Raw genomic sequence first — 14,394 nt, forward strand, 5'->3', positions numbered from 1 at the left:
CGACCATAGGCGGATGTTCTCCTTTTTCCTTCCTCTTCCTGTGCTAACTCAAAGCGTTCTTCACTCTTTCTTATGCCCCTTTTGACTTTTCTCCCAGCAAGACCACTATTGTACTGTGAACAAAGTTTACTACATCCTCTCATTTTATCATTCCTACTCCTTGTTTGGCATGACTTGAAGCCTGGCTGGACAGAGTACAAAATGAAATGACTGTGAATGAGATAACTATTAGGTTACAGGGCAGCACTGACTAAAAATCTTAGAAGGAATCAGCACTCAGATTGCTTCACAATTATCTTTAAGTTCATTATACTTTAAACAAATAGGAAATGGAATATTTATAGATGTATGTGGTCTTGTTTATCTAAAAAAGACCTGGAACCCCATGCTCATCCACATTCAGAAAGGTGGCCTTGGCCTTTTATTAAAAGATTGACAGAGGAATAAATTGTATATTCACATGTACATTTTAAGTTACGTTTATGATAGTAGTCATATTTTATGGTTTCCTACTTTATACAACATTTTTGTTATCTAACTCCTGTTCCCAGTAAAATGGAGTAATCCCATGTTACCAAAATAATAAAAAGTGCTCATTGAAGGAAATTTAGAAAGTGTGGGAAAAGAGAGATTAAAAATGACCTGTTTTCGTAACCCAGTGAGAACATTGTTTTATATGTTTAAATAACAAATTTACAGATTGGTTTGCAACTGCGAATAATGTGAGTCATCGCTGTCTCTACGGAACCCATAGTCTTTGCGTATTTCCTCATCTCCAGCACTAAGGCCCATCACATGTGACCTTCCTGAGTGAATTCAGTACCTGACAGCAGTAGCCTCTATTCTGCCCTTTGTATCAGTTGTTGCTGGAGTTCTTCCTATGTCTGATCTGCTATACTCATAATCTCTAGGTTCAAATGGTTTCTCCAGCCAGGTATATTTAATTTTTATTCCTCAATGGGGCCTTACATCACTTACCTTTTCTACCATGGCCAAATGAGCTGGACCACCTAGAGGAAACCAAAAGTTCTGTCTTCTCCTCGTACACTAAAGTAAATTTTAGCAGTCAGCTTTCCGTTTCATTCCCTATGGGCCCTATTCTTAATTCATTGAGTAGCAGAATATCCAAGAAGATGCTCTTTCTGGCTTAAAAATGAGAGGACAAACAAGGCAGAGAGCTCCAATGGTCAGAAGGCCTGGAAATTCTTCCACGTCTTCTAGCCAAGAGGCACTGGAATCTCTACCCCCAAAGGCCCTAGGAGAAGCCCTCAGAAAGTCTCGCAGGGCCCAGGCCTCAGCAGCTCTTTTTCCCTCTGCCCTCAAATGCTGTCAAGGAGAGAGAGTAACACCTGTCAGTTTCCCATGACTCTTAGTGAAGTCTTACCACTCCCTTCCTGTTTTTAGAGTAGTTGGTATTTTTTCACTGGCTGCTTACCTTCTCCTCCTATCCTCTGAGATTTCTCAGTTAATCTTCTGACTCTATCGCTAATATTTTTTCCCTTACTTTTGTTTTAGGAAGTTTGATGTAGAGGGAATCGGACTCCTGGGTTTTAATGACAGATCTACTGTTGATTTTCTCAGCTGCGAAGGTCCCGCATGGTTTAAGCGTAGTCGAACGTCCAGCCCTGATGACCATGTGTGTGTGTGTGTGTGTGTGTGTGTGTGTGCATGCGTGTGCTTGCCTGTGCATGCACACATGTGTTTGTACAGCCTTAGGAAGCCTTAATGAACTAACAATGATTCCATACTTAGATCTCTCGAGACAGACTATAGAAAACTTTTATGTAGAAGGGTAGGGACAATATTTTTATTTTTGACTAGACAGTTGTATAAATGTGTAAAAGTGGGGTGCATCCTGCGTAGCATTAATTGAATGTGCAGAACATTGAAGCATGCCTTCTTGCTGCTTATTTAGCACATTAATATCTACCTTTATACATCAGCAAATTATAGACTTGTGGTAGCGAATGCTAGAATTAGTGTTGTAGAGCAGTTTCTATTATCCTCTGGGAGGTGCCGTCCGCTGTGACCCTTTCCCTCCTTTCTTTGTAAGAAACCAGGAAATAAAATGGAAAATCCTGTGGTAAGATCGTTTTAAAGGTACAAACTTAAATACTCGGTACAAAAATCAGCTCTCACAGTGACGTTAGCTTGCCTGTGCTGTTCCTATATGCTATTATTGCTTAGCATAATAGCATACAAATGGTATCTTGAGAATGTGTCATTATTTTGGTTCAGAAATAATATGTTCTCACTCAGGACTCTTCAGGTTGCAAGTAACAGAGACCTACTCGTGCTAGCTCCAGAAACGGATTTATTGAAAGAACCTAGTAGGTTGCATGATGATCGAAGGGCAGGAAGCACTTCACAGTTGGAACTATAGGAATTGGAACTGGGAAACAGAAAACGACGTTGTTTTCTGTGTATCTTTGCAAACTGGGGTTGCCAGGTCCTGGCCCCTCTGCCTTTCTTGTCTGTAGACTGTGGGACTTGTTTAGGGCAATAATGGCCACTCCAGGCCTTCCGAATCAAGATAACTCTCAGTGTATCTTTCCATCTTCTGCCCTGCTGAGTGTCTCGATCCTAAATTCTCAAAAGAGGAATTTAATGGGCTCAGCCCATCTTTTCATCCATGACCACAGGTTTTAAGATTCTGGTCAGCTTGTAGATTGGTTGCCCTTAATATTAGATGTTCTGGCCCCCGCCCCCTTCTCCAATTGGCTGTGGTTTGGTAGAAGGTGAGGAGGGTCCAGTGCTTAAAAGAATCCTTGTGGTTCCCATTCAGAGTGGGTTTTGGGTGAAAGGATGGTGATAGGCATACATTATTAGAATTGCTTTGTAATGTGAAAGGATTTCTAAAAAGCAGCATTATCATGAGTTTGTACTGTGTTATAGTCATTTATATTACCTGGCTCCAGCAGTGACTTCTTAAACTTGAGCTTTACGGTTTTCTGTATCCTATGAGACCCAAGTTAAGTTAGGGACCTTGACACCTTCATGTTTGTTTTTTCATCACTCAAATTCATCTTTGTCCAACCTCTTATAAGATATGAGTAAGCAAACGATTGTGTGTATTTATAGTAGAGACTAATAATATTTGATAGCAGAGTTCTGTGGCGAATTTTGAATAGGAACGTCTAATTAAAAATCTAATAAAATAACCTCCATAATCTATTAAATTTTCCTGTGTGCTTTTCCTTAAAATGAATTCCTGGCTAGGCTGGATCTGTTGGGCTAGTCGCAGTGTGAACCTTCACCCTATTCTTTATGGCTCAGCCTTTTAAATAAAAAATAATAAGTCTTATGTGTTTACAGGTTGGATGTTCTAGCCTGAGGAAGTATTTATATGCCACACCCGGAGTTTTGTTACTTTATGTCAATACCTTATCCTTGAAAACAAATTCTTAAAACAATAGCATTTACGTTTAGCGGTAGTAATAATCGTTTCCTAATATTTCCTTTTAAAGTTTGGCGGTAAATAGTGGCTTGCAGATAAAAGTGTTTTGGTAAATTATCGTATTTTAAAATTTTGGTTTCTAATTAAAAAATAGAAAAGTCTTATTAGAAAGCTTGTTAAAGGTAGAACTTGCATTTTACTCTAGAATAGAGGAAATTATAAGCCAATAGTTGCTATGTTGGTGACATTTTAAAGCTGTTTGTTTTTATATTATTTCACTTAAACAGAAGTGTCCTGTTTGAGCATATATGTGCTGTTTTCTACCCCAGTACTCCATGATCATTCATGTCCTAGGAGAAACAGTGACATAATTAGCATGACCCAGTCTTGACTTTCCAGGCAAGTAGTCCCCAAATTTAGCTTCTCTTTAGAATTACTTGCTAAGTTTTTTTTTTTTTAAATACAGAGTCCCAGGCCTCAACACTGATCTATTGCATCAGAATCTCCAGGGGTTCATTTTGTAAACTGTATTTTTAAAAACCTTGGTAATGAATTCTGTATATAGCCAGGTTTGGGAAACACGCTAGGCCTGTAGTTCCCAGTCTAACCATAAAGAACATCTCTCATCAGTATAATTGGCTAAACCTTGAGAAATTTCTCACGGGCAAGAGGATTGTTCCATTTATCGAATGCCTACTAGGAGTGTATTGTACCCAAGGCATTTTGATGTGCTTACGAGAATTTATAAAGATGCATAAGAATATAGATTTTCCTATTACTGCCCCCAAATACTTTTGACTGACTTGTGTATGTGAGCTTCATTATGATGTCTCGAGTTTTTTAAGGATTATAATGTAATTTTTAATTACAGCATCGATACACTATCATTTGTAGATGCTTAAAAAATTCTTATCACATACGGTTTTAAGAACCACACTGGGTCTTTGAGTCCCAAGTTGACTGCTTCTATCTGGGCTCTGCCATCTTCTACATGTTACATTCGTGTGATACTTTTTCTTAATAATACTAGTATAACCTCATGCCACTGAGCAAGTGAATGCCGTGAGGAGCTAGCACATTTAGTGGGACTGGGTTCTTTTCCTTTTATAGTGAATGGAAGAACGATGCTTAAACATCTTTAAAGATCTTATATACTTGGAGGAGAGATGTTTTGTGGAGATATATTGGCTTCGTATATGGATAACAAAGCATTTTTAGGTTTCAGTGTTAGTTGGTTTAAGTAAAGTGGCCCTGGAAGTTCTTGGTTGGTTTTGTGCTCTCGTGTCACTAGGTGGAGATGTAGCATTGTTTGGTGGTGTAGCCAAAGCAAAAAGAGTGAGTCGATTTTTTTTTTCTTTTTACAAAAGTACTTTACAAATATTTGATGAAGTTTATTATACCTTAGGAAAAACCTTGTAACTTTAATTCTAAATTTTAATCTTTTAGGGTTTAAATTCAGGCCCACTTTAATGTCTGTTTTCATGCTGATCAACTCTTTATTTTTGTCTCCTCCTCCTAACGTTTTCTTTGGCTGTACCCCTCATTATTTCATCTTGTCAGAGTTATTCTAATATCTCTATTGTTAGAATTTTTATCCTGAGGTCAAGTATTTTGTAAACTTTTAATTTGGTAGAAATATGAGATAAATGAACCAAAACCTATAGTCTGAACATACCCTAATCTTATCTTTGTATTATTTTAGATTGATATGTCAAATTTTAACATATTCAAATTCTATAGGGCTTACTTTTTCCCCTTTCTTCCTTTCCTCTCTTCCCTCTTTACATCTTAAATCTTAAAACAAATATCTGCTCCATGCACAATATTGTTATGGAGAATGTCAAAGAAGTATGAGCCTTTCTCCATGGAGCTGATACCAGTCGAGAACACCCATGAATCGTTTTAAAGTAATTTGAATATGTGATCTTTAGAAATCGTAAAGGTAAAGCTTAAAAAAATAATCTCACTTTGGAAAACAGTCTAGCTGTTCTGCCAACGTTTAAACATAGAACTCCCATGTGATCAAGCAATTTTCCTCATACCCAAGAGAAATGAAAACATATGTTTGCAAAAAACTTGAACAAGAGTGTTCCTAGCAGCATTATTCATAATAGACAAAAAGTGGAAACAATCCAAATGTCCATCTAAGGATGAATAGGTAAACAAGATGTGGTATATTTGTGCAATGCAATATTTTTCATCAATAAAGAGGAATAAAGTACTGATGCATGCTATAACATGGATGAACCTTGAAAATATCATGCTAAGTGAAAGAAGCCAGACACAAAGGGCCACATGTGATAAGACTCTACGTGACACATCCAGAATAACAAATGTGTAGAGACAAAACTGATTGGTGGTTGCCCAGGGCTTTGATGGGGGGGAATGACTGCTAATGGTTACTGAGTTTTTTGCTGGGGTGGCGAAAATGCAAAGCTGATCGTGGTGATGGATGCACAGCTCTGCTAGCACACTAAAAACCACTGACTTGTATGTACACTTTAAAGGGGTAAATTGTTTGGTATGCGAATCATATCTCAATAGAGCTGTTTTTTTAAATGTAAATTATCTAAACATTTCAAATTTTTCAAACCAAGAAATATTTATTGCCCAACAGGCACATACTAAATTTTATTTTGAGTTACAAAACAAATATGAGACGCAAACTCTGACCTCAGATTGTTTACAGTTTAAGAGAAAAGGCACACATGTAGTATATAATAATGCACTTTTGCTTTCTGCTGGGATGTAACCTGAATTCTCTCTTCCAGTTGTCTCTGTAATGGCCCTGATCTTCTTACTCTATGTTTTTATTTTTTCCCCTTTCAAAAGGGAGCTGTGGTCCTCGGACTTTGATAAATATCAGACCAACCTGCTACCTTTAACTGACTTAAAAGACATTTTTAAGCTATGGTAGTATCTCCAGTACCTTAGAGTGTGTGGCTCGTGGAAACTCATTCTTTCAGCAAATACTTATTGATGTTTCATTTACACATAATTGGCAAATCTTAAGACTATTGGCGTTATTATTTTTTAAATTACAACAAATATCATTTTTGCTACAATTCAGTCAGGTTGCTTGGTGTTACGAAGTATAGTGTTTAGTTTATAGATTTTCATGAAAAATGCCTTTTAGAAATATTTAAAAGTTCAACAACTGTATGCTTAGTATAGAGCTGACCATATTGTTATTAGTGCAGTTTTTTTTTTTGATGTGGTCATTAAAACTTTAAGGAAGGATAAATTTTTGTTCAGTCTTAGTAATTCTATTAAGCCAAAAAGGCTATTTTAAAAAAAGGCAGTAGTCGATTAATTCTAAACTCATCAGGTTAGAAATTGTCCTTGCGTGCTTATTCTATTACATCTCTCTGTCTGTCTGTCTCTTTGTGCCTATGTTATTAGTGCAGCAGACAACTTTTTTTTTCTTTCCTTGGCAGATGCATACGAAACTGCTAAGATGTTGTGCGAACAGTATTACATGGCAGCTCCAGAGCTGGAAGTTGAAGAATTTAATGGTAAAAGAAAAATAATTTAACCTTAAATACAAATAAGCTGGCTAAAAAAATGACTATACGTGAGATATATTTCAGTGTAATCCTAAAATTATGCTGCTTTTAAATCTTTTATATATTTTTAAAACCTATATTTGTGGTCAACTAGATATATTGTTGTAAGGAGTTTTTTTGTACAGAAATGTATAATCTATTAGAACTGAAAGTTCTTGGAACAGAAGTAATCCAGGTAGAAAATGCACAAAGGTATAAATAGGCAGTTCTCAAAACAGTAAATACAAACAGTCAATAAACATATAGAAAAATGTTTAACTTCATTAGTCAAAGAAATACAAACCAAAACACAGGGAAATGCCATTTTTGTCTTTCAAAATGGCAATGATTAAAACATTTTATTGCTTTCAATTGCTGCCCAGAAAAATACTCTTACCAACACTTACACATTTCTGGTATAAGTTTAAACTGGTACAGCTTTTCTCAAAAAATGCTAACAATACTCTTTTCTCCTTGACCCAGTAAATTAAATTAGTAATGGTCATATTCTTTGGTCCAGTAAATTAAACTTGAGAACATTTGTTGTAAGAAAATACCGATGTACGTATAAGAGTGGTGATCACAGTGGTTTCCTTATAGAGAGAAATTAAAAAACAACCCAAGTTTTCCACAGTAGAGGATTATTTAAGTAAAACGGTGGTACACCCATAAGAGAGAATGCTACGCAGCCATTCAGAATAATCTGTTAAAAGAATATTTAGTGTATGGGAAAAGTTAATTTTTTAAACACAGGCTACAAAAGTTTGTAATAGTGTAAGTTCATTGGAAAATGTTTTGAAGGATTTTTAGCACCTAGATACAACAGCTATCTGGATATTGGGGTTATAGCTGATTTTTATATTAGTTGTATGAGTCTGTATTTCCATGTTACTTTTATTTTTTATTTGTAAGTTACAAAAGAGACATGCTCGTTGTAAAAATATGAACAATACAGAAATATAGAGTAAAAAGTGAAAGTCCCCACTACTCTCAGTCCTGTACAAAGCTTTGCTTTTTGCATAATTGGGGTTGAAATTATACATGTTTTATAATGCATTCTTTTTTTCTTTTATTAGTTTCAAGTATAAAGTAACGTTGGTTAGACATAATGCATTCTTCACTTCACATGAAGATCTTTACATGTATTGCCATTTAGAAATTATCCATAGTGTAGGTTGCCATAGTTTATTCAATCATTTCCCAGTGAAGACAGATGTGCACATGTGTGCATGCGTGTGTGTGTTTGGAAAATGGGAAAATTTGTGAACATGTGGAAGGATTTCTGTAGGTCAGATTCCCAGAAGGGGAAAGACTGAGTCTTAGGGTGTGGGCATTTACAATTAAAGATAAACCAAATTCCCTCTCAACAACATATCAAAAATGTTTTTGTCTTACGAGATCAAAAACTGAAAAGACTTCAGGCTGCTGTTATAGGGCATTTGCCTCTAAATTCTAGTAGAAGATCTGGACTCAAAGCTGCTTTCAAAGCCCATTGAGCTCTCTGAGAAGAGTTGTGCCTGTTTTGAATCAATACACTCCCAGAGCCGAGTGGACTTCGCTTGCGTATTCCTGTGTAGAAACATCTTAATATTCTCTTTCTTTCTTCCTTCTGGCTAGGCAGGGTGTGACCTCACTGTCCAGATTTTTATTTGTCAAACATGGAACTTAAATTCACAGGTAGTAACCAATTGCTCTTTTGCCTGAATGGCAGGCTCAGTCGCTCTGAAGGCCAGAGCAGCGAGCCTGTTCTTGCTGATTCTCAGGTGCCAGCTGTCAACGCGTTCCTTCCCAGTAAGGCTGTCACGCTGGGCAGCGCACCCCACCAGGAGAAGAGCTTTATGACTATTTTTGACACCATCTCCTGCATGGTTTCTGAAGCCCTATTTCCCATCATTAAGATAAATGAATGCTGGTGGTTACAGGCAGCCTCTAGTTTCCCGTTGCTTTGGATAACATATTTATGATTTAGATTTGTGATTTCTTAGCATGTGCAGTTAAAGACTATGCGTTAGTTCTAACAAGCTCTACGTCAGAAATGCAGCTCGGAGGTCGATCCTGAACACCCTAAGTAGGCACTTGCGCTTCATTATGAGAGAGTGCACGCGCGTCTCTCACAGAGTGATGACTGACTGTTTTCAGGGAGGGATCAGATCAGATCCAGATACCTATGGATTTCTTTTCAGCACCCGTGTGAACTAGCATTGCACCGCCTTTCAGGACACTTCCATTACTCAACGGGTGCCTTTGACCGCAGTCAGTGACAGTGCTTGCTGCTCTCTGCTCTGCACTTAGGCGAGCCTGCCGTTAACACAAAAGAACAGTTGTTGCTGCCTGAGAATTTAAGTTCTGTTAGTTTGACACATCACCTGCTTTTCCTCTGAAGTTTTGTTTTTCTCTTTCCCAATGTAAACCCCTGAGAAAATAGGAAATAGGATTATGTAGAACATACCGTGTGAACACCATCAGCTTGTACCAGACATCACTGGAATTCTGAATATGGGGGCCAGCTATAGTAAACTTTTATTATCCTTTCTTTAACACATTTAACAAGCGCATTAAAAATAACAATTTTATTTACTTCGTATTAGGTGTCAGATGTTTCTGACTCACCACTTGTGGCAACCCGTGTGGGTTTCTCCACAGAGAAGTAGCCATTTCATCATATTTATTCTCATTTCAGCATTCTCATTCTCTTGAGAAATCAGTTGCCAAAACATTAATCAAGTAAACATTTCCACCTTACTTGTTTTTCTTTTTCTTTTCTTTTCTTTTTTTTTTTCATCCTTATGATACGGCAGCATAGCTTAGAGGAAAGATATGAGCTTTGTAGCTATGCAGGTGGTAGAAATCCGGATTCTGACACTTAGGAGACATTGGCCTTAGACATGTTACTTCGTGTGTGGCACTCGGCTTTTTTATTCCTAAGCTCACCCTGCGTGGTGATAAAAGGATAATATCAAAGCACGTGCTGGATATTTTTAAGAGAGTGGCTACTAGAAGTCAGAGTTCACTTAGGAAATATAAGAGTTATGGTTACTACTTGCATTTTTCACCATTTCTAGATTAGTCTTTTGTGTCAAGAGATTGATTCATAGCTTTAGGTTTGGTGGGAAAGAAAAATTTCAATTCATACTATGTATATTTTGTTTTAAGAGGTTTCATAGAAAAAATATGCATCTCTCCTGACAGTTTTGACCTCTAGTTTTCCCATATTGTATGCTTTTGTGGATATTTTCAGACAAGTGGTTCTGTATAGCAATCAAAAAGCCATTACTGGTAGCTCCGTTAACACTGTAGAAATTTTTTAGTAGTGATAATAGGCAGCATTTATTGACTGCTTACAATGTGGCAGGCTCTGTGTAGACTAGTGTACCACCATTATCTCATTTAATCTTTATATTAACCCAGTGAGATATGTACTGTGCAATTTCAGAAAAGGAATGCCAAGGTCCAGATGGGTTACGTACCTACTAATATTTCTATTTAACACCTAAGTCAGGACTTGATCCCAGTGTGACTTGGAACCACACTATATATTGTTTCCAACAGCCTTACCCTTTGACTTCGGGAATTTATTAACCATCTCTTAAGTGCCAAGCTACCTTTTCTATTAAATGTTTTTTTTTTTTTTCTGCAGAGTTCTGTTGGTATTCTTTAAATGTTGTTTAAATGAATGGTATTTGGAACAATGAGTGTGCAAAATAGAGATTGTTATTTCTTGAGTCTTTTTTTTTGCTTTTTAATTTTTGTTTTTATTATTTTACAAAGTACTAGTATCACAACCATTTTGTGAGATACTTGAACATAAGTATGACTCTTCTTGAGTCTTGAGCATGGAAAACCTGGAACATTTTTCCCATTGACTTTTTAAAATGTACCCTTAAGTGGAAAGGTCATATTCCCTTTCTGAAAGTGCACTACATAAAAGCCCAGGATTAGGGAAGAGTAATGGACAAAAACATTTGACCTGGTTCTAAAAGGATAGAAAGGCATGTAAACTATAATGACTCCCATCCCAGAAGTACAAGTGATTGAGCAAGCCTTCAGATGGCTCCTAGAGAATGTTGATTGAACTAAACAACAACAACAACAAAAAAAAAACAAAAAGAAACAAAAAAAACAAACCAATACAATAAAACTATCAAAGGTATTTTAATTTTTCCAAGATTTGGAGTGAAAAGGTTGAATTCAGAACGCTGTTTGTATAACTAATCATGCCCTTTTGGTAGAAGCTAGACTAAGCATTCAGTGTGCTCCTGGAGCTCTATTAAAATGACAGTAATGGACTACAAAGGAAAACAACAAAGAAACCAGGAAGTACTTCCGTGAACCATTGATCCTACCTCCTGCCAGAGGGTAACCAGATGGAAGGAAGTATGCTGATTAATGTGACAGAGCAGAAGAAGCCACAGGGGAGGTTGTGGCAGAGATGGCACCTCATTGCCAGAGGTTATCCTTAAGAGACTGTGGGAGCAGAACCGGGTGGTGCAAAGGACTGAAGGGAAATGGTAGGGGTTAGTTGAAAGCTGGTGTAGAGCATGGAGGGGTGATGGAGAGCCCTGGACATAGCCTGGGCTCTGCCTGGAGTCAGTCATAAGCATTTTCCCCTGGGCAAAAATCAAAATCCAAGAACTTTCTTCAAGAATAGCCTGGAAAAATACTGAGCTGTTTGTGTGTCATGAGCTCAAAGTAAAGCCCTCTTCATTCAAGCTTGGGGGGAACCAGCTTACTCTCTACTCGTCCTAAAGGCAATTGAAAAGTCTTGACCAGGTACACAGAGCTCCAAGTCACCTTTCCCATTTAAGGGAGGGCACAAGAAGTTGGGGGATAAACAGCAGCTACCTCAAATGATTAATCCAGTCCCTCATTCTTCAACAAGATTACAACCAAGGGGTATCAGACCTTGGTCGAAAGCCAGCAGCGTGAACGAAAACATGACAGGCTACACTGTCATGACCGACAGACCACCCCCCTTCCTAAATTCTGGGAGAAAATGATTTTGGATCAAGAATTCTGTATCCAGCCAAACATTCAATCAAATGAATCAGAGGAATAAGGATTGAGAAATGTATCTCCCACGAACACCTTTCTGAGATAGGCTTTCTCACAGACTTGATGATATGTTTAATAGGGATGTAAGAAACAACTTAAACATTCTAGAGTTTCAATCAAAACAATGAGGATGATGGCCACGCAGCACATTTGGAAAGCAATCGATTCTAATTTGAAAAGTCTTAAAGAATGGAGCAGATGCCGTGCAGTAGAATAAGAAGCTGGAAGATCTTAGTGATGTGGAGAGGAAAGCATTTTTCTTATCCAATTACCCCAGAGGAAGGGTCGTTAGAAGCTCCAGGAAATATATAAAATTCTATCAGAAAGACATGGTCCAAATATCTGGCAACTTAAAAAGGGTAGTCTGATTTTGAGCAGTTGGAGGAAGATAAAGAGAATCCATTTCACCTTAAGGCCGAGAACATTCTCCTTCGAGTGACACATAAATCACGTCTTTGGACCCATAGGGAAGGAGATATTGCCCTGGTCCGCTCTGCAGTGATCTATATTTACCTAGTTATGATGCTCCCAACACTGTCGATTTTCAACTTTGTAAAAAAGAACCCATAGGCAAAGTACAGAAGGGTTAATTAGGGTTACAAAACAATGTAAATGTTATCAACCAAAAGGCTAAAGCAGAAATAATAATGAGAGGCTGCCTCTGGGGTGCGGTCTGGGGGGTGAGATGGGAAAGGGTGCAGAGACTTTTACTTTTCTCCTTTTTAACAAATTTTTAAATAATTTGTATATATTACTTAGTAACTTACAAAATAAGTGATCATCATACAGTTCCAGATTTAGAATCAAAAGTACTTGGTTCAGGTGTCCAGTTGCGGCACCTCTTCTGTTATGGTAGAAGTCGCATAGTCTGTGTCCTCACCCATATTAATGCCACCCACCCCATAAGCCACACGGTATCGTCACAAGGGTTCAATTGGATAATGTATGTACAAGTTCTTTGTAAACTGCTAAGAACCAAACAGATGTTCGCTCTACTTTATATTACTGTTAATTATGTGCTTTATTAGAAGAAGTAGTTAGCTCAAAATTACAATATGAGTATGTCTTGCTTGAGAAAGTTCACGTGGTTTCAGTCTCTTAAGTGATTTCAGGGCACAAGGAGGAGGAAGGATGAACTCTTCTAGTATCTACTCTATAGCCTACGCTGTTCTTAGCATTTAATGTGGAATTTGGTGTTTCTCAGATTTTCCCCAGACGATCCCTGATGCAAGGAGGAAGGGCTGTAAGTCTCTAGGGGTTCGTCTGCTAGCTGCTAGTAGAAAAAAAGATAAACCTCACATTCTACTCTATAATATGCCTTGTTCGTTGTAATGTAACAGAATTTAATGTCGCTGTTTAATTTACCAAGATGTGCCCCTTTTCTTCTGTGGATTTGCATTTTCCCTGCTGACTACTGGGGGTCAGTGGTAGGGGCGGATGTCTCCCAATTTGAAAAACACTGAGCGAGACTTGGATCACCTTATGTAATACTCAGAACATCATTACACAGGTGATCATATTCCAGTTTTGCTCAACTAAGTTTCAGGGCAATGGAGTAATTTGACCAAGGTCACATAGCTGGTAAACGAAGGAACTGGAGATCACCCCAAGTTTCTTGGACCTCGAAACATATGCTTTTGCTCAGTCCTGCCTTTAGAGATGGAAACCAAAATTAACTTTTTATAGAGTTCTTATGCACTTGGAAAATTGAACACAGACATTCTTGACTTTCTTCTGGTTTTTGGTCCTTATTCATTGATGATTTTGTCTCTGTTTTCAGCCAAAGCTCCAAACAAACCTATTCAGGTAGTTTATGTGCCCTCACATCTGTTTCACATGCTATTTGAGTTGTTCAAGGTAAGTGGAATTTAACAACATGGAAAGAAGCCTTCATTTTAAATTACTTTGATTCAGGGCATAATGGATTCATTACATTAGCATAAGAAAAAGGTTTTACATAAGCATTTTTAAAATTCTAGTTCTGATATCCTGTGGGTTTTATAATTTGTACACTGTGAGATGAAAAATTGCTGTGTACAGTATAGTTTTTGTGAATATTAGTACATATTGATTTTGAAGCTTAATTGTACTTTAGTGATTTTATGTAAAATCCATCCTGTTTTTCTTTAGTTATGAGATTAGAGATGCTTTTTAGTTTCCAGACCCGGCAGAGGCTTTATTGGTGGTAGCCAGATCAAAAGAGAAACATGTTTATATGTATTTAGGCCTCTGAACATTGTGCATTCCCAGTTGTTCCAGTCCTGAGACCTACTGTGACCCTTTTACATATTTGAAGACCTAACAGAGGCAGAGGAGAGAGATGTGGAAGGGCTGGGCTGAGAAGGGTCCCCCTGCCCCCGGGGCAAAAAGAAAGTATCCTTAGAATCTCTACAGCTTAAG

The 14,394-nt window shown here is 37.6% G+C and overlaps 1 protein-coding gene across 2 annotated transcripts in view; it reads left to right on the plus strand.

Moving 5' to 3' along the window:
• The window catches only part of PDK3 (pyruvate dehydrogenase kinase 3), a 71,364-nt gene that overhangs the window by 36,772 nt on the left and 20,198 nt on the right, over positions 1–14,394 (plus strand). For both annotated transcript variants that reach the window (XM_016121348.2, XM_016121349.2), the window contains exons 6-7: positions 6,835–6,912; positions 13,775–13,851. In XM_016121348.2, coding sequence (XP_015976834.1) covers positions 6,835–6,912; positions 13,775–13,851 — 155 coding nt within the window. The remainder of the gene's footprint in view (positions 1–6,834; positions 6,913–13,774; positions 13,852–14,394) is intronic.

The sequence above is a fragment of the Rousettus aegyptiacus genome, unplaced genomic scaffold (assembly GCF_014176215.1).
Source record: "Rousettus aegyptiacus isolate mRouAeg1 unplaced genomic scaffold, mRouAeg1.p scaffold_m13_p_9, whole genome shotgun sequence".
In the NCBI taxonomy this organism is placed as follows: domain Eukaryota; kingdom Metazoa; phylum Chordata; class Mammalia; order Chiroptera; family Pteropodidae; genus Rousettus; species Rousettus aegyptiacus.